Here is a 26,363-nt window from a genome sequence, read left to right on the forward strand (position 1 = left end):
AAACTTCTAGGAATGTGGGTTAAATCAAATTGGGTCCCACAAAATTGGTTAAAGATAGGAAAAAATTATTGATTGGGGACTAAGAAGGGGTGGAGAGTGTCTGCTGCTTGGACTTTGAAAAAGTAGCTGTGTGTGAAACCAGTTCCTTGGAATTGTATTTTCTCTATTAGAAGCAGTAGTATTCATTTTCAAATCTGAGATATTAGGCAGCTCACAAAATGAGCATTCACAGACCTGCAGGTGTTGCAGCTCCCTTTTTAAAGATTCTATAGAGCTGTACTAAATAAAATTTTAAAATATTATGTAAATATGCTCTCTATAGAATACATTAGAATAAATGCTGAGTTATATCAGAATTAAATCCGCATTCAAATAAGTGCATAGCATTATCATTATTCATGTCTATGTAGTGGATTTCTAAGCTTTAACTACCACCTTGCTGTGACTGTACTCACCAGAGCTAACCTGTTCAGTCCTCAAGCATGAGCCTCTCATGTCTGCATTGATACTTGATGCAGTTTTATTATTATTTCCACTCTTGTGCTTTGAAATGGCTGGTTCAGCATGGTATACTGATGGCTAAGTGATCTCTGCCAAAATTTTGTCTTAACTGGAGTGTATCAGTTTCTCTGTTTTGTATTTTAGTCACTTTATTTCAAAGTAAAAAATGCACTTACTCCAACACTGGGTTGAAAGGATCAGCTTCAAAAGTAAGAAGCTTGAATGCCATGTGGTTAACTCTTTCTGCCATTTTAGCTACCTGTTTATTTTAAAGCTCAGTTCCAAACATGGTCTACTGTATGTTGTAGTTTACGCATCGCAGTTATGATGGACTTAGTCAACTCTATCATAATGTAAGAGAAATGTATTTTGCATGTGCAGGGTGAGTAGGTCTTTCTCTGAATTTTCCTGTCTGAGTGGATTCACTTGGGTGCTAGTAGTAGGTTAATTCTGTACCCTGTGATTAAAGCAAGCATCTGGGATACAGTACACAAAATGGCATTTGAGCTGGGAAGACCAGATACTTGAGTGCTCCCATTATTTCAGGTGATGGAGTGCCTCAATTATCTTGTCCTGCTGGGAGAGAAATTATTCCTGGGTGGGTATTTGTGTCTCTTATTTCGTCAGATTATAGAAAAATCTGCTATGGATGGGATCTGTATGTTTCAAGAAAAGGTTTCTTTACTTTTACATTAAAATTGCTTTTCAGTGAAGATCCTTCACTAGCTCCAGCTGATGCTTTGATGTGTTGTGTTCACCTTACCCTCTCCCCTTGCAGCCTTGCCCCAGGATAGTAAAGGAAATAGTGTGTAAACTCCACTGAAATCCATTGTGATCTACTTGTACTTTATGATAGTGTCTGCATTAATTTATTTTGAAGAACAGTGGGTCATAGATATTTCTTCTTAAAAGATAACCCTGGAACTCGTAAGAGGATAGTGAAGAATATATTGCCATTATTCCTGTGTTATTTGAACTGGCATGAGGGAATGGATGAAGTGTGACCAGTCAATATTATTTTAAGCTAAAGAATGTCATGGTTTCCACAGAGACAGCTAGGTCTAGTATAGCTATCGAGTTAAATACTTATAGGACTTTGCTTTTTCTTCCTCTAAATAAAATTTGATAACACTTCCTGTTGGTTTTCTCTCTCCTGTCACTTCAAACTTCTCTGAAATTTGGTAACTTATTTTTTAGCAGTGCAAAGCATCCTTAGCCATTCCTGTTTGAGAAAGCAGATGTGCTGTGGTATGGAATACCCCTTTGGTTAGTTTGGGTCAGATATTTAGCAACAACTAAAAACATTAGTATGTTATCAGTGTTGTTCTCAGACTGAAGCCAAAACACAGTACTTCACCAGCTACTAAGAAGAAAATCAACTCTATCCCAGCCAAAGCCAGGATGCAGGGTGTCATGTGGGATTGCCCTACTTCCACAAGTGGTGTGCCTTTGACTAAATGACACGGGTCTTTTAGCCAGCTGGTAATGAAGCCAGAGCTTTGTTCAGTCATGCTGACAATTTATGCAACTTCATGTTCAATGTCCATTTTTTTTTCCTGATAGGAACTAAATTTATTATAGGTGCAAGGGATTGTAAGGGTAGAGCAAAGCCTTTTTGTGCACCTAAAGCTAAATTCAGTGGGTTTGAGTATAGCCAAATGTAAATTTTAGGTGTTCACTTGAGAAGAGTGCAGTTACGTTACCTGTATTTGCCATAAAGTATCTGGTGACAGCACATGTCTCAAGTGTGATTCCTAAGGTTTGTTTTATTTCACTAGGTGACTCTTGAACACAAGTCCAGAATCAAGGATCTCTTCTCTCTCATGAGAATGCTTGCATGGTTGGGCTACGGATTCATACTTCTTGCTCACGTTCTTTCTGAACTGCATCTCAGTCCCTCTACCAGCTAGTTTCTTGGCCAGGAAGGTGCTATTATTATTACTCTGGCTGTGTCTCAAAATCACAGAAAGCTCTGGAAATCTTCAGAAGGCTGCTTGAGAAAATGACATTGAATCCAATAATCACAAGCTGATACAGTTGAAAAATGGAAAAACAAACAAAATAAGCGTGTACATAAGGGCTTTGGATTTCAAGGGGGCAGATGCTGATTAAACTAAATGTACTGGGTTAGTATAAGGAGCTTATCTGAAGAATTTGCATCTTGGTGTTTCTTCAGGTTGAAGACATTAAAGGTATAAAACGCATGATAGATGAGTGAAAGGTTGTAGAGAGAGACTTTGTATTTGACATTTATAAACACCTCAAGAAGGATGTTGAGAAGGAGCAGAATAATAGTGGAATAAAATTCACAAGTTAGATTATGATAGATTAGCTGCCCAATTTTCTTTGGAAGGAAAGTGTTTTTCAAATGAGGGAAATGCAGAAGAGGCGTAATCGGTCTGAACTTCAGTAAGTAGTTGGTGTTGAGTAGGACAGCCTTGGTTTTGGAAGGCAGGGTTTGATGATGTGTGACTTGGGTGGGGAGGATGATGAGATACAGCATTTAATGTGGAAGTGTCAGGATGGCAGTCATGCTTAGTGTAATTTTTTTAAGATTAATTTTGGGACTGTCTTTCTGATGTTTCTGATGTGACACAAGGAAAATCAGTATGTTGATGAAATCTGACGATGAAAATTTGGAGCACAAATAGTACAGAAGATCATGGTGTTGTATGGAAAAGATTGGATTATCTCAGAGACTGAATTAATAGGAGCAAAATTTATGGCATTATTATAAAAATATCCTGTACAACATGGTTAAAAGCAGTATTTTGTAATGCAAGCTTGAAGGCTTTAAGTCATGGAAATGACTGGACTAAAGAAGAGCATTGCAAGATTACAGCATTACGAGTGTGATACAGTTGTATTATTTGCATGGAAAATGGAGAGGCATTTGCAGTCAATTTAAGGAGGCTCTAGTGTAATTTTATAAATCCCTGAAACATGATTGTAATTCTACTCATGCATAGTTAAGAAGAATGAATCAAAACTAAAGCCGATGCACATTAAAGTGAATTGTAGGATCATTCACTTTGGAAAGGAGCTTGAGAAATTTTCTAGTCCAGTTACCTGCTAGAAGCAGGTTCACCACTGAACTAGGGCTATGGAGATGCTCTGAGGGCTGGAGCACCACTCTCATGAAGACTGTCTGAAGTGAGTTTTGCTTGTTCAGCCTGGAGAAGAGAAGGCTCAGGGAAGATCTTAAAACAGGTTTCCAATACCTAAAGGGGACCTACAAGAGATCTGGAGAGGGACTTTTTACAAGGGCATGGAGTGACAGAAGGGGGAATGGCTTTAAACTGACAGAAAGTAGATTTAGATTAGCTATAAGGAAAAGTTCTTCACTGTGAGGGTGGTGAGACACTGGCACAGGTTGCCCAGACAAGTTGTGGCTGCCCAATCCCTGGCAGTGGTCATGGCCAGGTTGGATGGAGCTCAGAGCAACCTGGTCTAGTGTGAAGTGTCTGTGCCCATGGCAGGGGGTTGGAACTAGATGATCTTTAAGGTTTCTTTCAACCCAACCATTCTATGAATTCAAGCTTTCGGTTGGGTCTCAAAAACACCCAAGGACTGAGCTTCCAAAGCATCTCTGGGTGACCTCTTCCACTGCTTTGATGTCATTTGAGGTGAAAATTTTCTTCCTTTTCTTCCTTACCACAGTTCAAAGTATCTTGTTTCTATTTATGACTTGTGTCTCTTGTTCTTCTGTTTTGAATCTCAGTAAAGAGGTCATTATCTTGCTATTTCAGGCAGAGGAAGGCTGCTAATAGATGCCCACCAGGCTTCTAGGCTATACAGGTCCAGTTTCCTTAACCTCTGTTGATGTGCTTCAGAGCTTTGAAGACAGTGATTGCACCAAGGAGCAGCCTGTTGATGAGGAAAACCTTTGCTTATGTATTTTAGCAAAGTGTGTCCTTGTCTGCAGATCTAGAAGAAAACCTTCAAAACCCCAAGAGGGGAAAAAGCCTATTACAGGTAGAGCCCAAAGTTGGCCTGGCATCAGGGAAGGTAACCTGTCCAGTAATGAACTTACACTGGGAATTAGAAGAAAGCTCCACTCAATGGGACAATATGCCAGGGGGTGTCAGAACCAAAGTTTGGTGGATACATTTCCAGAATGGATTACATGGGATTGTGTATCTACTTTAGGAGTGAACTGGACTCTAGAACCTGCAGGTCCCTGCTGTATTGCCTGTGTAATGTTTCACTTACGTTATTCAGACTTGGTTCAACCACCTATGTGAATTTGGTGGAATTGAGTTGGTAAAATGTACTGCATGGTGCTGTGAGGTTCTCTTTGGCCTGGAATAGTTAGAAAGCTTTGCATCTTTGGAAAACAAACTTAATTCTCAGGCTTAAGAACTTGAGCTAAATGTACTGCATCTTGAGAAGTGAAACTTTAGTTTGCGTTTCTGAATGCACTTATCACTTTCCCTTCTGGTCCATTGTTAGTTTTTAATTCAGTTTCACATCTGTTAAGAAAAGGGATGGGGGTGGAAATAGGCTTGTATATGTGTTTTAGTCTTAAATAGCTGAAGAAAAGCAGTTAGTTTAAACTTGGGGTAGAATAATGTGATGATATGACACTTTCATCCTCTGCATTTTAATTGTAAGATGGAAGCTGCTACCAGAATATAAAATTGATAACGAAGTAACTTGTTTAGCTGAATAGATAGGAAGTCACCTAAACATCAAGAAACATCATGTAGGTTGTAAATGTCTCCTTTCTTGCATTTTTAAGTGACCTCTCACTTATTTAACTTCAGCTGTGAAATTAGAAGCACTGTGGCACCAAGACAGTTTGTAGTTACACCTTAAAGAATGAACAAACTCTGTTGCAGATACGTATAGCAAAACACACTTTATTCTACATCTGCATATACATCATCCAGATTTCTCTTCCAAAAGTTGTGGTCACAGTTGTTACAGCAATTTTTGCATAGATATATATTTTTAATTTATGTAGGGTTTTTGTTTTACAGTGTTTAATTACACTGACATTCTTTATTGTGTATGCAGTGCACTGATGGGGTAGTTAGTGGAGCTGTAATGATGAGATTGGTGTTGGTTGAGGGGGGCAAGGGTGAGTTTTGCATGCTTGAGAGCACAAGCAGAGCATGCTATTATGCAACTCTGCAGAGGGGATGTGGTCCACACATTGTGTTCAGTCCTGCTGCTGATGCTGAGGCTGTTCACTGCTTTCATCAGTAACCTTGCAGTTGCTGTGATAATGCATAAACGTGAGGATGTATTTATTCCTTATCAGTTTGCTGTAGCAAAAGGCTGGAATTCCCTTTGGTAGTCTGGAAAAAAAAAATCAGGATGGTCATTGTTATGACCTCTGTGGAAGAACAAACTTGTCAGGGCCATGGGAATCACAATAGTGTCACAGCACCAAGGCTCTTCTGATGAGCATGAATGGAGGGGCTTTAGGCATACAGGGGAAACAGATATGACTGCCTTGCTGACTTTTAACATAAGAAATGGGATACAGGGTAGCTAAGACTACTAGGAATCCTTTTGTAACTTGAAAAAATAAAATTTGATGCTTTTGTGTCAAAACTTCCCTATCTAAACAAGTTTTTTGGGTTTTTCTCCTGCACTTTTCTTTGAGTAAATGTGTATGCACATATGCACTCTCCCCCCCCCACCCTTTTCTTTTAGATATAATCTTTAAACAGAGGCATTTTGCCAGAAAGGTTTGTTTCAGATCCCCTGTAGTCTGTTTGAAGTGGTATTCTCAGGCTTGCAGAATAAGTCTTACAGCAGTTGCAAGCCATTAAATTTCCCAGTGCTCTTGAGGGAATGAGATTAGACCCTAAATTTAAAGGCAAGTTTTAAGATTCTTTGCTTCAAACCGTTTGAGGTAGTGCAATGTGCAACTCAAGACTAAGATTCATTCAAGCCAAAATTAAGAAATATAAAGAGATATATATCTTTTATATACGTATGCACACACATATATACGTGCATATATATAGACAAACATGCAAACGAAATGTCAGTGGCATGCTGTACTATAAATAAGAAAATGCTTTAACCTTTCATTAGAGCAGCTGTTTCCTTGCACTTGAAGCAACATCTGCTTGACTGATTTAAGGATTTATTTTGAGCTTCTGCTTGTATTTGGTGATTCAGTTTATTATTTTTAAAATGAAAATATTCCTCCTGCATTTTACACATACTTTGTCATATACCCATAAAATTATTAGTTTATCTTGATGTGCCTTTTATGTATCATAGTAGGACTATAAGAAATGCTCCGCAACAAGAAAAAAACATAGAACTATGAAGTTATCTGTCTTGGGGAGTTGGAGAGGGGGAAGAAGGAACTGACACTTTTAACTTTTTATTTTTTCCTGTTGCTTATACTGTACATTAACTGCAGAAGTATAACTTAATCAAATTTTACAAGAAGCTGAGTTAGTTTTGATTATTTCTCTGTGATATTCTTCTTTCTGTATTCACTGGTAATCTCAAAACTCAGTAGTGAGGATAAAAAGAAATGTGTCTCCTTAATATTATGCTATCTGAAGAATGACTTCAGTTCTATATTAATGCTGTGCCATAATCATATTTTAAATGCTGAGCAGGACTAATTTTCTGGGGTTTTTTTTAATCATCTCCTTGTAGGATCCAGATCAAACAGTTCTAGGGAGCTGATGTTTGGTGTTCTGTCTGCTACCTAGGAAAGTGTTAACAATCTTCAAAAGAGATAATCCCAACCATGGATAAGCTACACACAGATGAAGGATAAGAAATCCTTAGGTAGCCTGCATAAAATCAGAGTTGGGGTGACTACTTGGCCAGAGGGAGCAAGGTGAGGGGGCCAGTTAAGAGTAGAGGAAGTGAATGCAGGGGGATTGGAGTGAGAGGCAGGATGGCTGCTGGTGATGAAGCTTCCCACCGCTACTGCCTACAGCAGGCACTGCTGCTGAGTATTTGGGGTTGTTTGGTTTGTTTGTTTCTTAAACAGGCTGCCCATTCCCAAGTACAACAACAGTTTGTGGTGCAGTCTGAACCTCTTGAATTTTTGGCACTGCGCTGGTTTTGTAATGAGATGCATTAATGCTTAAAGGATAATTAAAGATAATGAGGTATAGAGAAAGTGGAATGCAGTGCGGCCTCTGAAAGGCAGAGCTTGGCAAGCTGACTTTTGATGAAAAAACCCTTATTTTCTACATAGACATTTTTATAGTTTCATCTGAATATGTGCACAGTAAGTGATGTGGTGCTGTATTGCAAACTGCTGGCTAAATAGGAGAAATTAGGGTCTAGTAGAGAAATTGTTTGGAAGGGCCTAAGATAAAGGACCTAGCTGAGGGGAGGGAAACAAGCTCAGAGCTGCTTAGTGGAATTGTTATGGATCAGTTGTCAGATCAGTCTTGTATTTCCTGATTCATCTAATGACAAAGGTATATGTAAAGGGATCTTGCTGCTAGAATTTGATGACATGAAGATGAAAAAGTACTCAACATAAAAAAAAGGGTTACATTGAAATTCTGGGGTATTTCATAGGGCATTGGCCCAGACATGGGGTGATCTGAAACGTCTGTGGTACAGAATACTTCTTTCCACCTCACCTCTTTTCCCTGGGAGGGATGGAACAATAGGAGTGGTATGAAATTTGGAGCCTTGTGCTTCAGGGCATTACAGCCAAAATGTCGGTTATAAGAATGCAGGCTGAATTATTGAAAGGATCAAAGTAGAGAAGGGTACGAAGTAACTGAGCGAAAAGCATGGTGCATTTATGAAGCTATATGTGCTCTTAGGACATAGGCACAGAAGGTATTTCCAGTAGACAGAGGAAATTACTGGTGGCATTATACAACCATCTGGTGACACATAGAATTGCCAAATGAACTAGGTTGGAGAAGAGCTTTTAAGATCGTCAAGTCCAGTTGTTACCACAGGACTGCCAAGTCCACCACTAAACCATGTCAGAAATAGTAATCTGTTTTGAGGAGAAGAGAGAAGAAATTGAAGTATGCAGAGACAGGCTTCTGGGATGAATGGGGAAATGGGTATCACACTGGAGAAAGATTGAAGAGATTGTCTGGGGCAGTCCAGCTGGAGAAACCGCGTATGTAAGTGCTGTCCATACATGTACAAGTGGAGACAACTAAAAGGGAGGGAACTACTTAAACTGAAAGACGGTATAAGCAAAACAATAAGTAGACATGGTCTGGCCATTGCTGAACTTGGGCATAACATTTTGAAGTTGTAATTCAGTTACAGTAGCCAGGTTTTTGGAGTAAACAGGAATAGTGGAACTTGGTTTGCCTTTTGTGCTAAATCTTGTTGAGATTTGAAAATAATTCTTTAATCATTCCGGAAATATCAGGGAACACAGAACTTTAATGCTTGTAGCCAGGTGTGTTCTGAATTTTATCAGTAATTGTCTAAACAGCATTTCTGCAGCTTCTCCTCTTTAAGTTGTTTCATGATTTCATGGTATGCAGTGATTTGGAGTTGATGATCTTAAAGATATTTTCCAGCCTAGTTGATTCTATGATTCTGTGTACAATAGTTGTGGTGCTTTCTCAGAGGCAGCTACCTCTTGGCTTTTGAAGGGCATTAGTGGGGAAAAAGGAGGGGAACCTGGCCCTTTTACATTAACTGTTTGAATCCTTGCTACGCTTTGAAATAGACTGAATTGCTTTTTGGAGGGGTTATTTTATTCATTGACCTTAAAGTGTGCAGGATGATAGAGACTGTAATTTGGATACCTACCTCCACTAGATGCTTAAAGATGGGTAGGATGAATCCAAGCTAAAGCATTCAAGAGAGAATAAACAATCTTTCTGGAGAGCTTTTGAAATAAGTAGTGGCAGGTAACTGAGGCAGGGCTGTCGTGTTCACTGGGCATGATTTGCTGAGATTCTTGAAGAAGTCTTGAAAATTTGGGCATCACTGTAAATCTTTCTTTTTGTGTTTGATCTAGAAAAAAAACAGTTTACTCAATTCCAACAAGGAAAGGTTTGTTGCAGCTTCAAATGAGAGCCACAATTTGTGTATGATTTGGAAGAAAGTATCCAAGCAGTTAGGATGCTGAAGTCTTGCTAATAGTTGATGCCATTTAGGCTTGTAGGCCAAGCCACAGAAGCAGCTAGACTTCTACTTGCCATGGGCATTGGTAGGTGCTAGTTACCCAAACACATTTTGTGACCTTGCTAGCAGTTGCTTGAGGAGCCAGAGTTTAATCTCTTTTACATTGTGAGTCACTATTGTCATAGTGAGGTCTTTGTACAGGATATTTTAATGCTATATAGAAAATGCATTATACTCAGTAACTTGCAAATAAAAGAGGAAAATTATAGCTGAAGATGCTGATGGTTAGATAAAGGAAATCAATGATAGAAACACTGTGATACGGTGTTATTACTGTATTGCGTGTGGATGTCAACTAATTTGCTTGGAGTGAAAGACAGTGGTGGAACAAAGTTTTGGGTTCAGAAGACTGGCAGAGGGATTCAAGTTCTGTGGCAGCTAGGAGCAAGGAAGGATGCTGTCTGACTCCGTGGTGGTTTGTAGGCAATGCGGTGGGTGAGGTCAGGGCTGACAAGTATCATGCTGGAGGGAGGGTGCTGGGGCTTTTACTGGGGCTCACAGCCTACGCGAGTGCAGGTTTTGATATTTTCAGTGCTGTTTGGGTTATTTTTTCAGGCTTATATTTTCCCCCTTCATTCAAGAAGATATGTTGTCACTGTGTCTTGGCTGGAATTCTTTTACACTCTGCTGAAAGCTTGTTTTAATGGCACAGCTGATTCAGTCACTAGCTATCACAATCTTCTGGCATTTATCATCAAAAATGCCAGCTGTTAGAATTTAATCTTTCTAGATTATGTGTAAGCAACAACATTTTATTGACCTCTTTTGACACTATTTTCAACACAATCTTAAACTGTTTTCTTGCATCACTTTGGATCAGTCTTATTCTAAAACCAGTGGCACCTTTTTGTAAGTTTAACTACTTTGTCTTCCCTGCATACTTCCCTAATAGTGCGTTTTTATTTATTCTTTTTACAGATAAATTTGCGCCTCATCTTGGTAAGTGGGAAAACAAAAGAGTTCCTATTTTCACCAAATGACTCTGCTGCAGATATTGCAAAACATGTGTATGACAACTGGCCGATGGGTGAGTAGCTGCATGGCTTTGGCTTTTTAAGTTGTGAGCTAGAAGCTTCCCTGTATTGTCAGATTAAAGTGCCAGTAAACTGATCTCTGTTCGCAACATTCAAATTAAGTATGTTTATTGTGTATCAGAGCACAGATTTCTATAGAAATACAGTTGTTCTTACATGGCATGTCACAGGAGCACGTTAGTGAAATTGAGACTGAATTACTTTTTCCTTACTGCCTTATCTTGGAAAAGATCTGTAATAACAGTATTCTTCCAGGAAAAAAAAAAAAAAAAAAAAAAAAAAAAACAAACCACACACACACAAAAAAACAAATACAAAAGAAAATTTAAGGGACATTAAAAAACTGAGGGAAACTGAGGTTGTCTTGTCTGAATATATTTGGTATTAAGAAGGAATACTGGCTTCAGAAAATGGAATTGAAAACTTAAGATGTGTATTCACTCATGTGAATAGTTCGACTAAAAACAGAGTGCTTCTGTTCTCCCTGACTATGATTTCATGGGAAAATAGCCAAAACACAGACATAGCATTACATATGATGAAAGAAAATGCTTCTTTTGGAACAGGACTTCATCTGGGTTACTGTTTTATGTTAAAAAAGACTACTGTTTACACAAACTAAAACATTGCAATATATGTTTCTATGGTGCCTTTGTCAAATATGCATGGTAGATGATAATTCCTGCCAAAAAAGTTAGTGCTGATTATCCGTATTTTAGGCCTTAAATAGGTCTTTGAGGTCAGGAAGAACAGGGTTTCAGTGGACTTGTTTGCTGTTTGTTTTGGTAGCATTATGTATTTAAAAAAATATGGAATAAAGGGGAAGGTTTTTAGTCCTCTGAAGTATTAGATATACATGTAAAGCACTTCTACGCTAAGAAATCCGGTTGATGTATCATAAAATCGTAGAATGGTTTGGGTTGGAAGGGACCTTAAAGCTTATCTACTTCCAACCCCCTGGCATGGGCAGGGATGCCTTCCACTAGACTAGGTTGCTCAAAGACCCATCCAACCTGGCTTTGAAATGCATCTGTGTAGCTACTGAACATATTTTAATGTGTGCCTACAGCATAGTTGTCATGATCTCTGTGTACTTTCATCTAAATTAGTAAAGGCAGACCTGTTGTTATTCTTACTCAAATTTATTCCTGAACACGTGGTCTCATGTTCCTAGTCTTGTGAAGAGCTTGAAGGTTGCAGATTCTGAGTTAAGAAGAAACCCAGACTTTAAAGTCTCTTTTTAAGAAAAAGAAAAGTAGAACCGGATATGGAAGCCTCAGTTCAAATAGCTGCTGCCCTGAGGGAGTTCTCTAAATCTTGGTGAATGTTTAATTGCCTGTGTAAAAAAGAATAATGTCAATTTCAAAGACTGAGGAAAAAATCTACTTCAAAATAGTGACTAGGTTTTCACAAACATCAGCTCAGTAGCTGTTTTCGGGCTGAGAGTGCTCTTTGCTACAGGCCTGAAAAATCTTGGTGAGGACCAAATTTTCCTTGAAATAAAGATGATATGATTGTTTTTAGCACCATTTGACTTCTCAGGATCTTGTGGGGGAAAGAGGTTATGAAATATTCTCAGTTACATGCTGGCAGGATTAAGGCAAACTTCTCTTTGGGCAAGACAGTTGTTAATTAAGAATCTCTTGACTTGTAGTGGAAAATATCAGATTTATATTAATGTGTATCATCTAAGTAGATTACCTGTTCTTTTCCTGCCCTCCCCATTTTCTTCTAAATAATATTAACATTTTAATTGCACAGCAGTTATCTGCTGAACTTAAAAAAAAAAAGTCCCAGGTAAATATCTTCTCCTTGGTTCATTTAGTCCTCAGTGGAAATGGAAGCCTGAAATCATGTCAGGAAGAAGTGTTTCAAACTGCCAGCCAAGAAGCAAAAATTTAAAAGGATGAGTAAATTGGCAGTGGAACTGAGCAAATACCTGTGCCAAAATGTAGTCTGTCTTCTGTTGGTTGCTGGTTTATGTCATTATGGCATAATAAGCTGGCTGAATTTACCTTGACAGCCATGCTGTGGCTGAGTTCAGACTAAAAAAGTAAAAATAAATAAATAAATTATTTTTTTTATATCTTCCAAAAAGTCATTCACCCCAGTAGTGTGATAATTTAGCTCCTTAACATAGCCGACTTGACAGCATAGCAAAAAGGGCATGCACTTGAATTGCAAGACAGTTGAATCAGACCCTGAGTGGAAATACTTGAAATTCAAATAGCTTTGGTTGCCTGATTTGATCTAATCTTATAAACCAGGCACATGGCAGCACTCGGGGATGCTGCAGCCACTGCTGTTGATACCAGCCCTGCTGCCACCATGTTCTGAGGCCGCGATGGCTCCTGCTGCCTATCTCTGCCTGCTTGCTTTTTCCACACCAGGTGTCTCTCCATACACTCCCTGCAGCCATGGTTTTTGTTTTAAATGCTTCCACTTTTCCCCTTTTCAATTCTTCTCCTTTTGTGGTGCCCGTTGCTGCTGCCTGTATGTTAATTGTATGTTCCCAGTGAACAGGTTGGTTTCTGTTGCTTGTCGTGGTCCTGTGCCGAATATTCATTTTGGCATATAAACACTACAAAAGCAGAGAGAGAGAGAACATTTGTGAACAGCTGTTGCCAGAGATCTGGTCAGCTAAGAAACAGAGGACACTGTATTCCCAGAGAACCCATTTAAATTCAGCGTTTCAAGGTTTTATGATACTTGTTCTGAAAGCAAAGTGCATATTTATTTGTTGTTCACATTGTGACAGGGAATACTGAAAGATTAGGAAAAGATCATTTAAGCTTGTAAATTATTTATGGTGGCTTAAGCGTTATAGGAAATGCATTACAGGAAAATGCATGCTTGCTTTCTCGAGTCACTGTTTGCCACAGAAAAACACCCACAGATTATCCTTTGAGAAGTTCCTCACAGTGTGTCAGTCGGCATCAGCTCTGAGAGAGGCCTCTGTTCAGGCTCTCTGCAGTGACTGCTGGGGGATGCTCAGGTCACTGCCCCCTCTGGACATTTAACTGGTTGGAACTGGCCATTGTGGAACGCTGCTGAGCAGCCTGCTGAGCCAATTCACGGCTGTCATCTCAGAATCCCATTTCAAATGACCCATCACATGTGCTTTCAATCTGTGTGACTGCAGAGCAGCTCCAGTTAGTCGGCTAGTGAGGAGGTGATGGCTTCTGAATGGGAAGAAATTAAAGGCAATTTTATGCAAGTGAATATTCAACCTCAGGAAGCAACTTGCATTTATGAACTATTTAGTGTAGGACTTGTGTATGTGCGAAGTATCTCATGCAGTCTGTAGAGTTAGTAATATTTATACTTGTAGGCATAAAATTATGTGTTTCAATGCCCAATGTCGAATAATAGATTTCAGGAGTGCTAGCCTTGAATTATCTTTCTGTATCGTTGCCTGTGCTCTCTTTTCAGTGTTTCCTGCAGGAGCCCTATTCGTAGTTTTCTTCCTGGGTAAAGGTGAGAGAAATAACAAAAGGTATTTTTATTACAGTGTAACTGAAAATTCTCTCTCTCCTTTTCAGATTGGGAAGAAGAACAAGTCAGCAGTCCAAATATCTTGCGGCTTATTTATCAAGGGAGGTTTCTTCATGGCAATGTGACATTAGGAGGTATGAAAATAATTTTCATTATGCATTTTACAGCCAAGCAAAGGTGATATTTATTTACAGTGCAGCAAATGCCACTTTATTATTCAAGATCACAGTATGGCTTGCTATACAGTATTTTTCCTGTATAGAGTAATATGTATCTTATTGTGTGTTTTTCCATCTTGTTACTGCTAGTTGTTAAACTTTGGGGGGTACCACCTGCTAAGTCAAATTTCCTCTTGCATAAAGAAACAGTAATGCTGCTTTTGTTTCTTCTTTCTAAAATGGAATGTTTTGTTCCGCCTCTCTTACACTGCACTTGTCGTGTAATGTCTGAAGTATCTTAAAATGTTTGATAAACACTATGATAATTGGTTAAACAATACTTTAAATCTTAGTGCAGTGAAGGAAGGCACTCTATGAATGAGAATGAGGGGAAGCATTCTTGCTGTCCAGTGCTTTCTCAGGGATACAATTGCATAGTTATGTGAAAACAGAAGTAAATGGCTTCACTTCATATGCTAAGGAAATGCAATTCAACTGTGCCCCCTTGTGGCAAGTTTTCCCCCGTAATTATGTATAGTTGATGGGTATCTTTGATGGAGATATGACATAAAGTTGTAACAATAATCTTTCTTTTTGTAGAGAAAAGTTGCCAGTGTGAATATCAACTATGTCAATGACTAAACAAAATGAGATTCTCTTCTTTGTGCCAGTCTAGAAATAAATTAATACTTCCACTTTGTTCAGGTTTTTCAGGCATTTGGTACTTGAGTGCAATACAGAGAGGAAAAAAGAATACATAATGAAATTTCACCAATTCTGAAGTTAAGATGAACTTGAATATTTCTGAACTGCTTATCGTGATCTTTCCATGAAGTGATTGGAATGATATAGTCATTGATTCGCTTTCTATTGTTACTGATGTTGGCTAGTGATGTATATTTAGAATAGATTTACTCTCCATATAAATCAATTTTTAACGCTGCTATACATACAGACAAGATCAATGTCAACTCAACTGTGAGAACTCTGAAATTTTTATTCACCCTTTAATTTGTGTGTTTACCAGGTGCCAGCTAGTAGCAGTTCGAGTAGGGTTGAAAGTCAGATGTGTTAAGTCTTGGATCATCTCTGCCATTACAGTTGCGCTTCTTACCCTACCTTTTCCAGGCAAGGAGATAGCTAAATGGGATTTTTTTTTGCCATTCATCTCTCTCTAGGTGTTGCTCTTGACCACCAGTGCTTGTTCCCTTTGGTAACATTTGTCTAAATCTGAAAGAACTTTGATCATTTATTTAATATATTTAATACATTGTTTAATGAGTTAAGCTGAAAAATAACAGCTGTGTGCTGTTGACTCTTGCATTAACCCAGGTCTATGGATTCTGAACACTTGGGTTCAGGGCATTTTAGTTCATGCATGCAATTTAATCGCTATGGTTTTACCCTAAGGACCTTACATGTATATTAGTGTTCTTCAAAGATTTTTTCGTTGCTATATTGTTCTAAGGAAAAAAAAACAAAAAACAAAAAAAAAAAATCCCTAAAACACTGGCTTACTTCAGTGCTAATGAAGTTGTCTTAGAGCCAGATTATGCATCTGAAAGGGAAGCAGCAGTTTACGAAGCAGCCTGGAAAGACTGCTACTTCAGGTTGCAGTGTTCATTAGATGTAACCCTAAGTGAACTGGTTATCTTTGAAAGAGAAAGGGCGAGTGAAGGCGGGGTGGAATTTCTTGCTAAATACAATATTTAGTTTCTTAAGCTGTTATAATACAGTTCGTTAAGCTGCTCTAGCTGCAGCTCTCTATAACTGAGTTAGAGCACTTAGTGTTTTATTTGCTTTAGGTGATTAAGAAATATTGACCTGGAATTTGTACCTACTGTGTACTGAAAGTCACTTTATCAACCACTGAAACAAAAGTTTCCAAGGAAACAGTCTGGTGTTTTCTTTAACAGGAGCCTGGTTTTGTTCACATTTGAAAGTGACGTTGTAATATTCCAGTTGTAACCTCATATAGCTCTATCATCTCCTGAATTTGAGACTCCTAGATACTCAGAAGCCTCAAAAAAGGGTGAATTGATAGGAAAAACTGGCTTTTGAGAGAAAAGTTTTATTTTTAAGAAACCATCTCTTTTGCCAGCTCCTCTGAATGGGCTGTCACTACAAAACCAGTAGAGCGGATGGCATTGGAAGTGGTAAAAGAAAACAAACCCCCTTTGTAAAACTGCTTGTGCCACTCTTGCCTGCCATTGAGCCACACTGTTTCATTGTGTGCTTGCCTGTGTGAAGGGTTGGGGAGATAGCTAGTGAGATAGAGTCTGTTCAGCTTCCAACAGGAAACTTCATCCTTTGGCTAAATATTTGGTCTGTACTTTGCTTTCGAAATAATACTAATTAGGGAGGTTCTCAGTTTCTTGTTAGATAATGGTAATCAGTGACTTTTACTTCCTTATTTATTGGGGAGGGGGGGGAAGGGAAGCCAACCCACCCTTGTGCCATACACATACTGGGGGGGGGGGGGGTGGGCAGTAAATTCTGACGATAGAAAATCTGTAATAAAAGTGTAATTTAACAGATGGGAAAGGAATTAAATAAAAGTTTAGCTTAGGTGAGAGAAAGGAGTGAGAGAATGAAGATGAGCAAGAAGAGGTTAGGGTGCTCAGGTTCGGTCATGGTGCTCTAAGCAAGAAGCTGGAAATTGCTAATAAGAACTTGTGTGAGGTATGCAAACTACTGCTGAAATCAGTTAATCAGAATATTAGTATACTTGTACTAGTTTGCTGTAAATAATTAACCTTCACAGCTCACTAATCAAGTCTCTTTATCTGTCTTGATATTGTGAGAGATGTCCCTAATGTGATTAGTTTGTAATATTTTGCCCTTTCTGTAATGGCTTCTTAAGCTGCTGATGTTACAGTTCAATATTAAAAGGCAAGATGCAGATATTTCTTATTTTGGAAAATCTTTGCCATGGATCAAAGTATGTTGTAGGAAAATCTGTTTTGCAGTAGTGGTTCCGTGTTTTGATGTCTCAGGAGCAACAATTTAGTGGCTGAATTAGATGCTTTTATGCATCCATATCAATAAAGAATGCTTATCACCTGGGTCTTGGCCTGAATGCTCACTTCTGGTTTTACTCACAAGAGGAAGGGTAAGTTTCCTAACAGGAATATAATGTTTGTAAGAACACAGTGTTTTAAGTGATTATTATCAGGTTCCAAGACCTGATCTATAAAATTTTAGCCAGAAATGCCTTTATATGTTTAGTAAGTAGTTCAAACCTCACAGTATGAGCTTTTGAACAGATGCTTATCCAGTAATAGCTCAGTTCAGTTGGGTTTTTGAAGAAAAAAGGCTGTGTTAATAAATCTCCCTTTCTCCTTCTGCAGCGTTAAAACTTCCTTTTGGCAAAACAACAGTGATGCATTTGGTGGCTAGAGAGACATTGCCAGAGCCAAACTCTCAAGGTAAGTTGTGCACTAGAGATATTTCTTACTCAAGTATATGGCAAAGCAGTCAGATATTTTACAGGATTTTGGGGTATTTCATAGCAGAGAAAAGTAGAGTCCTTGTGGTCTTTTGTGAAGCAAGTAATGGAATGCTTTTGTACATGTTGTTTATAGAAAACTGAGAAATTAACTTTCTGGTTTAGCATTATTCTGAATTGCAGAAATTTACTCAAACCTTAACAGCTTTTATTTTTATTATTAAAAACTACTCCTGACTTATTTTTCACTTACGTATGCATGTCTATAATAATATATTTTTACTAAAAATAATCAAAGGCAAACGTGTATCAAGCATCCTGACTCACAAAACAACCAGATTGCTGTAGAAATGACACGTAAGCAAAACTTTCTTCTTTCTCCACAGGTCAAAGGAACCGTGAAAAAACTGGAGAAAGCAATTGCTGTGTAATTCTGTAAACCCTGTTAGCTTTATCTGCTAAGTGTGATGTAATATAGTCTTTGTCTTTCATGCTGCTGGAATAGAAGAGGCCCTACCTTGCTTCAGAGACCTGTAGGAAGAGCCTGTCTGTAAATCCATGGAACTGAAATATTACACGAACACTGTCTCATTAGTCTTTTTTGGTTTTTAAGAGAAAAATCTATGAACACTTTCATTGTTTGTTTTCTTTTTTAAATTCCTGCTTTTTGTTTGTTGAATAATCTTACAGTACATCGGTTCTTGAAAGAATTGAATCTCCAGAAAAGTTAAAGTGTTCTTTTCCATAGCAGGAATCATTTTGCTGCCACAAAAATTTCCATTAACCAAATCTAACCAGTCAAGCTTTCTAGATGCAATTTGCACTAAATATGGTTGACAGTATATTTCTCATCAACAACCTCTAACAATATTGGAGACACCTAGTGATAACCCACAATGTATAAAGCAACACTGGAAAGTAGTATATCTATAATTAAAACAAATCTCACTTATGGCCAAATCAAAGGAAAAACTCTTAAGTCAATTCTAGCTAAGTCAACCCTGGTGGCCTAACTGGCACAGAATACTAACTAAAGCAAGTCTAACTCTATATATTTTCACTGCAACAAACAAACAAACTATGTGCCTGTAATTTAAAAGCACTCTGTAGAGGGCTGATGAAACTGAATTTTTCGTTACTGCGTGCACTCTGATCTCGTACGTCAGTTGAGTGCTTATTCAGACAGCACAAACCAGTGCAGAGAGTGCATTTCCTAGCCTTAATATGGGAGGGGTAATTTCCTGTAGTTCATAGGCTTTTATTATTGTGCATAAATGTTAGAAAACATAATTTACTAATCAATTTTATGTATTTGAATATTGGCAATTGGTGTTTTTTCAGTCATTTTCTCATCTGTACCTTAGTGTCCAGTGTCATGCTTACTCATTAGAGACTTCAAAAGAATTATTAAAGTTTAAAAAAAGCAAAAAGAAAAACCTCTGCCATAGTACTAGTTTTGTTTCTTTAAGTAATCTGCATTTGGTATTAGTGCTTGCAATGGTATTAAAATCAGAAGCTGATTTTTGAAGGCATACATAATTAAAAAGGATGCCATTCTTTTATTTCATATCAATAATTTAAACGTTGATATGCTAAAGAAATTTGCACAGCACTAAAGCATGAGCTAGTTTCATCTTAAACCTGTAAAAACAATAAAAATAAATAAAAATGAAAAAAAAATATAAAAGATTTTATATTTTTTTCACTGGGGAGGAATTTCTTCCTGAGTGAAATTACAAATATGTGTAGAATATATTTAATAAAAATCTTATAAAATACTTAACTATAGAAGTTAAATATAGATTGGCGTGTAGTATAATAGAACAATATTCCATATAAATAGCTTTAGCCTTTAAAAGAAATGAGTCACAGGTTGACATTGTGTTCTGTACTTAAGTGTCCACAACTCTTACAGATGTTCTGTGTAATTGTTTTTTGAATGATTTGGCATCATTCAGATGTAATCAGGTTATTTTATTCATTGTTCCTGCTTTGATGAAATGCTTTATATGCAGTAGATTTACAAAAATATTGTTCATACTGATCAGAATTAAATTTGTATAGAGCAGAGTTTTAAAACAAATTGTAAATAGCACTAAACATTTTCTTTCTGCAACCTGTACTGATAGACTCTTCTGTAAACTAAATAAAAGACTATTGTAGTGCATTTTGGTGGTGTTTTAAGGGCTGTAGTTGGGTCTGTAACTACTTTTAGTAATACTTCATAATCTGGAAACTAAGTAAGGACTCCATTTTGTTTATTAAAAAAAGGGGGGAGGATGCAAAACCTGCTGAAAACTGCTAATGGGATTTATCACTTCAGTTTTTGTTTTCCTTTGGTGTCAAAAGAAGTAGCCAAGAGTGTTTTTTTAATGTTGGAGGAGAATGCAGGCATGGGCAGTCACAGTTGCAGATGCACTGCAGTTACGTACTCATAGTGTAAGGCTTCGTAGCTTTCATTTACTTACAGGAAAGAACGCACAGATCTCTTTGGGTGTTGGGAGCTGAGGTGACAGCATTGTGTGCTCATTGCCTAAATAAATCTTGGGGGGGGGGATTTCTTTGTACTCTGCAGTGTAGTTACTAAATAAGTAACTATGGGGACACAAATCTTCTTATTCAAGAAAATAAGAAAGTTTGATAAACATCAGCTTGAGAAAGCTACTTGGAGCGTGTTATCTTCAACTATAAAATGAAGCTAACCTTTCCCAAAATTCTGATCACCGAAGTAACGCAGACTCAGATGGGAAATGGCTATGACAGTACAAAAAGAAAGGGGCTGAGGCAGGACATGTTTTATTTATTACACAAGTCTTTCAGATGCATTGATTTTGAAAACTTAATGTTTGAAATGTAATCTTGGTTTGAAAAACCAAGAGAGGTACTTAATGCAGTGTAAATACATGAAAAACCAGTAGCCTCTAGTTAAAATATTTGGCGACCTCAAATAACAAAGTATGTGGAGTTCTCTTTTGTTGAGATGAGTAAGATGCATATATGCACATGTCCAAGCACATCCTTGAATGCTGCTTGGCATTTAAAGCATGAGGTTTCCAAAATAAACTCCTGCAGAAAGCAGAACCATTGCCTTTATTTTCTTGCAAATGCCCATTGCAGAGCATTTGTCTTGTGGTGTGAGGCGGGTGGAAAACTTGGGGTGAGAACTGCCAAAAGGTTTGTGTTCTTTTTTTCCTTGGATGCTTTCTATTGTGGATGGTGCCAGAACAAAAGCAGTAGCTGCTCATCCAGATTCCCCAGCCTTGCTGAAGTTCACGCACATGCTTCTCTTTCTAAGTTGATTGGAGTCTATAGAGAGTACTTGCAGCCCCAAAAGATTAAAGCTAAGTCTTTACAGGGTCAGGGTGAAGAGTCTGACATTTGATTTTCACTGTTTGGTAGAAATTATATTTTCCACATGGATGAGTTAATAGATGTCATGAAGAAAGGGAAGGAGAGAATGAATTTGAGCCCTTCATACTATGAAATGTCCTGAAGGGACTGTATCTGTCTCCCATACCATTGCATGTGTTACCAATCATAAATCAATATTCACACCTGAGGTATAAATATCTGATGGCAGTGAATGTACTCTGTAACATGTACTCTGTTTGTATTCTGTTTTCTTAAATGATACCAAAAATATGACTGTTGAAACAGTCTTAGGGATTAGCTCTGTTGCTGGAGGAAGAAAATATGTCCAGGGTAGTGTTAAAGGCTTTGCTAAAGTGCTGTGTTGATAGGAACCCAGTGCAGATCTCTGATTATCGCTGAATACCTTTCCTTAGTACACTGTGCTTACAACAGGAGGAACAGATTTAATTTAGAAGGGAAATATACGGTGCTCTGAAAAAGCTTCCTCCTTCTCATACAGGCAAGAAGGAAGGTGGCTGATTTTGGTCTGGCTGAAAGCTGGGAGTTTCTGCAGCTGCTCTTTGGGAAAATCATGCCTGTGGTTCTGTGTGTGTTCTGATGGTTTGTAACACAAATCTTGCCTCAAGAAGCAAGTAACAATCTGGATATATTTCATCTCAAACTCTCACTATATGCTGATTAAATACATAGGCAGATTTGGAGTTCTGTGTCCTGTGCAAATGGGCATTTAGATCATTAACAGCATTTGCACCATTGAAACCTGTTGGAATTCAGTGCTTAAATCGGGAAATAGCAAGATCTGTTCAGATTCTTAAAGGAGAGTTCCCACCCCTTTTATTTATTTTTAGATTCTTCCTAGATTCTGGAACTTGCCTGTAACTTGTCAGGATGAAGCTTATTTTCAAAGCAAAATAAAAGGCATTTATTGTTATTTCAAGAGGCTGACAGCATGAAACATGGTTCATGATAGTAAGTTGTTTACAAGCCTCATAAGGCGGTGGCATGTGCACATTATGCCACATGTACATACCTGTGAGGAGGTTTCCAATGTAATTGCTAATTTGCTTAACAATTTATTCTACTGGACTGTAGAATTACAAACCCCTCTTTATGCTCTGGGGTTTTCCAGTGGTTTTGATTGGTTTCTGCTTCTTTTATTTCTTAATTGTTAAGGTTTTTTTCTTAATCTGGAAAAGGAATGACAGTGAAATAGAAAATGGTGAAGGTTATTAAAGTCAAGCTCACGGAAAATAATGAACACTTGATGAAACCTCATCAAGCTCATGGAATGGATCACAGTGACAAATAAAGTTCAGTTTTTAATGTGAAGGACAGCATAGAGAAAGCAAAGTACTTGCACGACTCTTAGTTTTAAAATGGCTTGAGTCCACCCAGGACTGAGTTCTGGGCATCATGGGCAAACACTTTATATTGCAAGTTCCTTAGGGTTTTGACAATAACAATGAGACATCAGGAATGGTATAGAGAGATTGAAGAGAATTAAAAGTTAAATTAGCTACAGTTGGAACTAACTCGTAGAAAATGAATGGAGAACTCCTGGTTTTGGCTTGTAGCTTTATTGGCCCAGTTTTTACATTTGTCTCTAAAGTGAAGGTGACAAATTCAAATCCAATAGAGACATGTTTTTGTGAAATTAATGGCAATCACTTCCACCAGAAGTAATGTGAGGAAAAAGGCTGAGCAGGACATAAAGGGAAAATCAATCATTGCATTGATGAAATGTGATGGAGTTTCCAGAGGCGTTATAATCAGTGATGATGAACTTGTTCTCAACAAATTGAGAAGTAATTGTTGTCCTTCAGACGTTACCTTAACTTCCAGTGAAGACCCCAGCTCTCAGGGGAGAAGTACTTCTGACACATTCCCACCTCCATGATGTACAAGCAGCTGCAGAGCATGAGCCCCAGCCTGTGCAGGACAAGTGTATCCTGTGCTGTGGTAGGAGTTTGTCTCTACACACCTGCTGCATCCCAAGAACAGCTTCTGGTCAGACTCAGGGTGATGTCTGTGCTTTCCTGCAGCAGGCTTGAGGGAGTAACTTACTGTGTTTTAGCTGTGGAGAACATGAACTGCAGTTGCTTAGGGCAGAAGTTAATGCCTCTTGAGCAGTGCCAGGGGAAAGCACCCTGCTTTTATCAGTTCAGAGGATGCTGAATTTACAGGTAGTAAATGTTTTGACTCTTCTAGCAGAAAATACTCCTCAGCTGTTATTTTGTTTGGATAGGGGAAGGTAATGGGATGAAACAAAAAATTTTGTTCTTTTATCTATTCTTTGAACTAAAGATCAGGAAGGAATAACAGGAGTAGTTTGAGGCACCTACGATAGGATCAACCATCAAATGGCTGGTCAAAATTCAGTTGCCAGCAGCTATCCATAGCACAAAGAGCAGCCATGAGAAAGAGGTGACCACTGCCCACAGCATGGCAACTGCCTGCCAGGGTGAAGTACCTCAGGTTGTGAATGAGGAGTAGATGGGGGTGATGCTTGGTCACTTTGTGAGACTTTCAGTTGTTGCCTGGCAAAAAGGGGGTTGGGATCTTGCACCAGTTTTGGGGGGGCACAGTAACAAAGAACTGCCTGCAGAGGTTAGATCTGAAGACTCATAGTATTTAGAAACATCCGTGATACCAAAAGTCAGCTCTTTGCTGGATGGATGATGTTGGACTTCAGACCACAACAGGGAGATAAGTAGCGGTGTCTGTGTTACCCTCATCTGCCTGTTACCTGCACTGGCTAAATTAAAGACTGGACTTCAGTTCTTTAACTGGTGCAGCTCATACGTGTCCCTCAGTGAGCAGGGTTAATCCCTGGTGCTGCCAAGGTTACAGCTCTGCTGTGGCAGGCAGCGGAGCTGGCAGAGAGCTGGCACCCCGCAGCCTCGCCAAGGGAAAAGTCAGCACCACGACCGTGCACACTGGTGTGAGATGAAGAACACAGGGTCTGAGGTGGGATGAAATGTCAGTGTGGAGAGTCAGCAAGTGCCCAGCCAAGGGGACTGTACCAAATCCACCCCACTGCACAAGCCCTGTCTTCCAGTGAAGTGAATTCAGTGGGTATTCTTCTGGAAAGCAGATATGCAGGAGTCTTCTCTGGCATTCACTAAGCAACGTCAGTGAAATCTTCTGGTTCTGGTCATGCTGGCTGCCAGCATCCCAGGGAGGGGCCTCTCTTAACCAGCAGATACGAAGGCTGCCTCAGATTGTTTTTCTTGTCCTCTAAGAAATTACGGTCTCTGGCTTCAACACCAAAGTCTTCAAGTCTTCATGGTTCTGATTCTCAGCCTGGTGCTTCCGGCTGCAGACAGCAGTGATCCCACTGGACATCTGCTTTACTGGACAGATCCCATGGCAAGGACTGGAAAAAGACATGGCCAATGTGGATGCAGTGCACTTCTGCGGCTGTCTGCTGAGCTGGGACAGGACTCCTCCATGGCTCTGGTGTTGCTGGGTAGCCTCAGCTGCCTGGAGGAGTGGAACACACTTTGAGCTTCCCAGCAAAGGGCAAACCCACTGCTCATTGTGGCCAGGCCACAGCTGCGTCTGCCCCTTTCAAGCTGGACAAAACTAAGTCTTGCAACAAAGAACCTCACTGGTGACCAAACTGGTAAGAGCTACTGCCCCTTCTGAGCAGGGAGGCCATAACCCCTGGGTGGACATGAGAGCAGACATGAGTCAGGATATCCATAAGACCAGCACTCGTGCCTGAGCTGGTAGCAACTCTGGAGCAAGATGCTTCTGTGAGCTTCCCAGAGGTGTTCTCCCACCAGTGGGATGGGGGGACTTGAGCTTTCAGAAGGACTTAATGAGGACCAGGTCTAAGCTCATGGCTTTCGTTTGCCTCAGTGGCTGCTGCCAGCCAGTGAAGGCATTAGCCTCCCCTGGGGTTTATCTAGGTGGGGGTGACACAGCTTGGTTGGTTGGATCACTCTTCAAAGATGTCGTTTCTTCTTCCTGGTGCTTTAAAGCTCCAAAGAGGTTTCTGTTCATGTTAAATACCATGTGTACACTTCTGTTCCTGGCTGTTTTAATCAGCTGAGCACTCATGGTTAAGCCCCAGAGACTGTGGCTAGGCTCATTACCTCTGGTGATGAAGGCAGCTGGAAGGGGTGGTGACTTGTTGCCTGCGTAGGTGCCAAAAGCCCATGCTGCCTCTGAGCAGGGCTGTCTGGTCAGTGAGGTATGGTTGTGCTCCCTGCTTGGACAGAAGGATCCTGCTGTGGTGAGGCTTGTGTGCGCAAGGTCATGGGCTAAGGAAATGTGGCCTTAAAGATGCTGGGTCGGTGTGGTGGTACCTGAGTCTTTACCTCCCCTCTGATTTAGCAATGAACTCTCCCCCTGTTTCCCGGAGAGGGGAGCCGGTTTGTGCAGAAGTTACTCAACTTTTAGTCAGACAACAGCTCTGACAGAAGCAGTTACCTGGAGGGCAGGTGTAGGTGTTCCCCTGTGCTGCAGCAGGAAGAGTTTGCCAGCAGATAGCTTCTTCACATCCTCCTTAGGGTACTGCTAGGGGAAACCTGAACGGTTCCTCTGATCCCTGCAGGCTGATCCCAAAACCCAGGGAGACACCTCTCCTTCCTAGGGTGGAGAAACGGAGAAGGTTGGTGGGTCAGAACAAACACAAGAGCCTGGAGATAAGAAAACTCCCAAGAGCATGACATAATTGGTGTCCAATGCACAAATCACCTTTTCAACTGCTGAGAGGTGTTTAGATGTGAGTGGTTCAGTCCCTGCAGGTCTGGGATGAACACCCCTCACTCACCAGACCTTTCCTTGAGGAAAGCCAGTGGGATCTGTGAAATCCCAGACTGAAGCTTATTATCTGCTGGGTGAGAAGATGAGGAAACAGGATAGCCCTCCAGTGCCCTGCTTCGTGTTGGGCAGCACTGGGTAGGGGAGGAGCAGAGGGCTCGGTGGTGGAGCTCTCTGCAGCCACGCTGGCCTGCGTGAGGTTTAAATTAGAGGTCTGAGGCTCTCTAATTGCACTGTGGGGCCCAAGGTGTCGAAAGGGTTTTCAGTCACACTAAAGGGGGTATTTGTGGAACAGTGAAAAGAGCACACGTTCAATGCCCCTGAAGCACTGCTGCAGTCAGGCACGCTGTTTCCAAGGCAAAAGGTAGCACTGTTAATGGAGGAGGAGGAGGAAGAAGGGCTGAGTACGGTTTGGCTGGGGAAGAAAGCAGGGTACCGCAGTGTCTGCGTGTCAGCATCAGCAGGGAAGGGCTG

General features: G+C 39.7%; 1 protein-coding gene across 1 annotated transcript in view; it reads left to right on the top strand.

Annotated features, from left to right (window-relative positions):
* UBL3 (ubiquitin like 3) overlaps positions 1-19,908 on the top strand; it is a 57,865-nt gene extending 37,957 nt beyond the window's left edge. Inside the window, exons 2-5 of the mRNA XM_080612371.1 lie at positions 10,531-10,639; positions 14,189-14,275; positions 17,650-17,727; positions 18,134-19,908. Of these exons, the coding sequence (XP_080468497.1) occupies positions 10,531-10,639; positions 14,189-14,275; positions 17,650-17,727; positions 18,134-18,186 (327 nt within the window). The 3' untranslated portion in view covers positions 18,187-19,908. The remainder of the gene's footprint in view (positions 1-10,530; positions 10,640-14,188; positions 14,276-17,649; positions 17,728-18,133) is intronic.
* The last annotated feature ends 6,455 nt before the right edge of the window (positions 19,909-26,363 follow it).

The sequence above is a fragment of the Psittacula echo genome, assembly GCF_963264785.1.
Source record: "Psittacula echo genome assembly, chromosome: 3".
Taxonomy (NCBI): Eukaryota; Metazoa; Chordata; class Aves; order Psittaciformes; family Psittacidae; genus Psittacula; species Psittacula echo.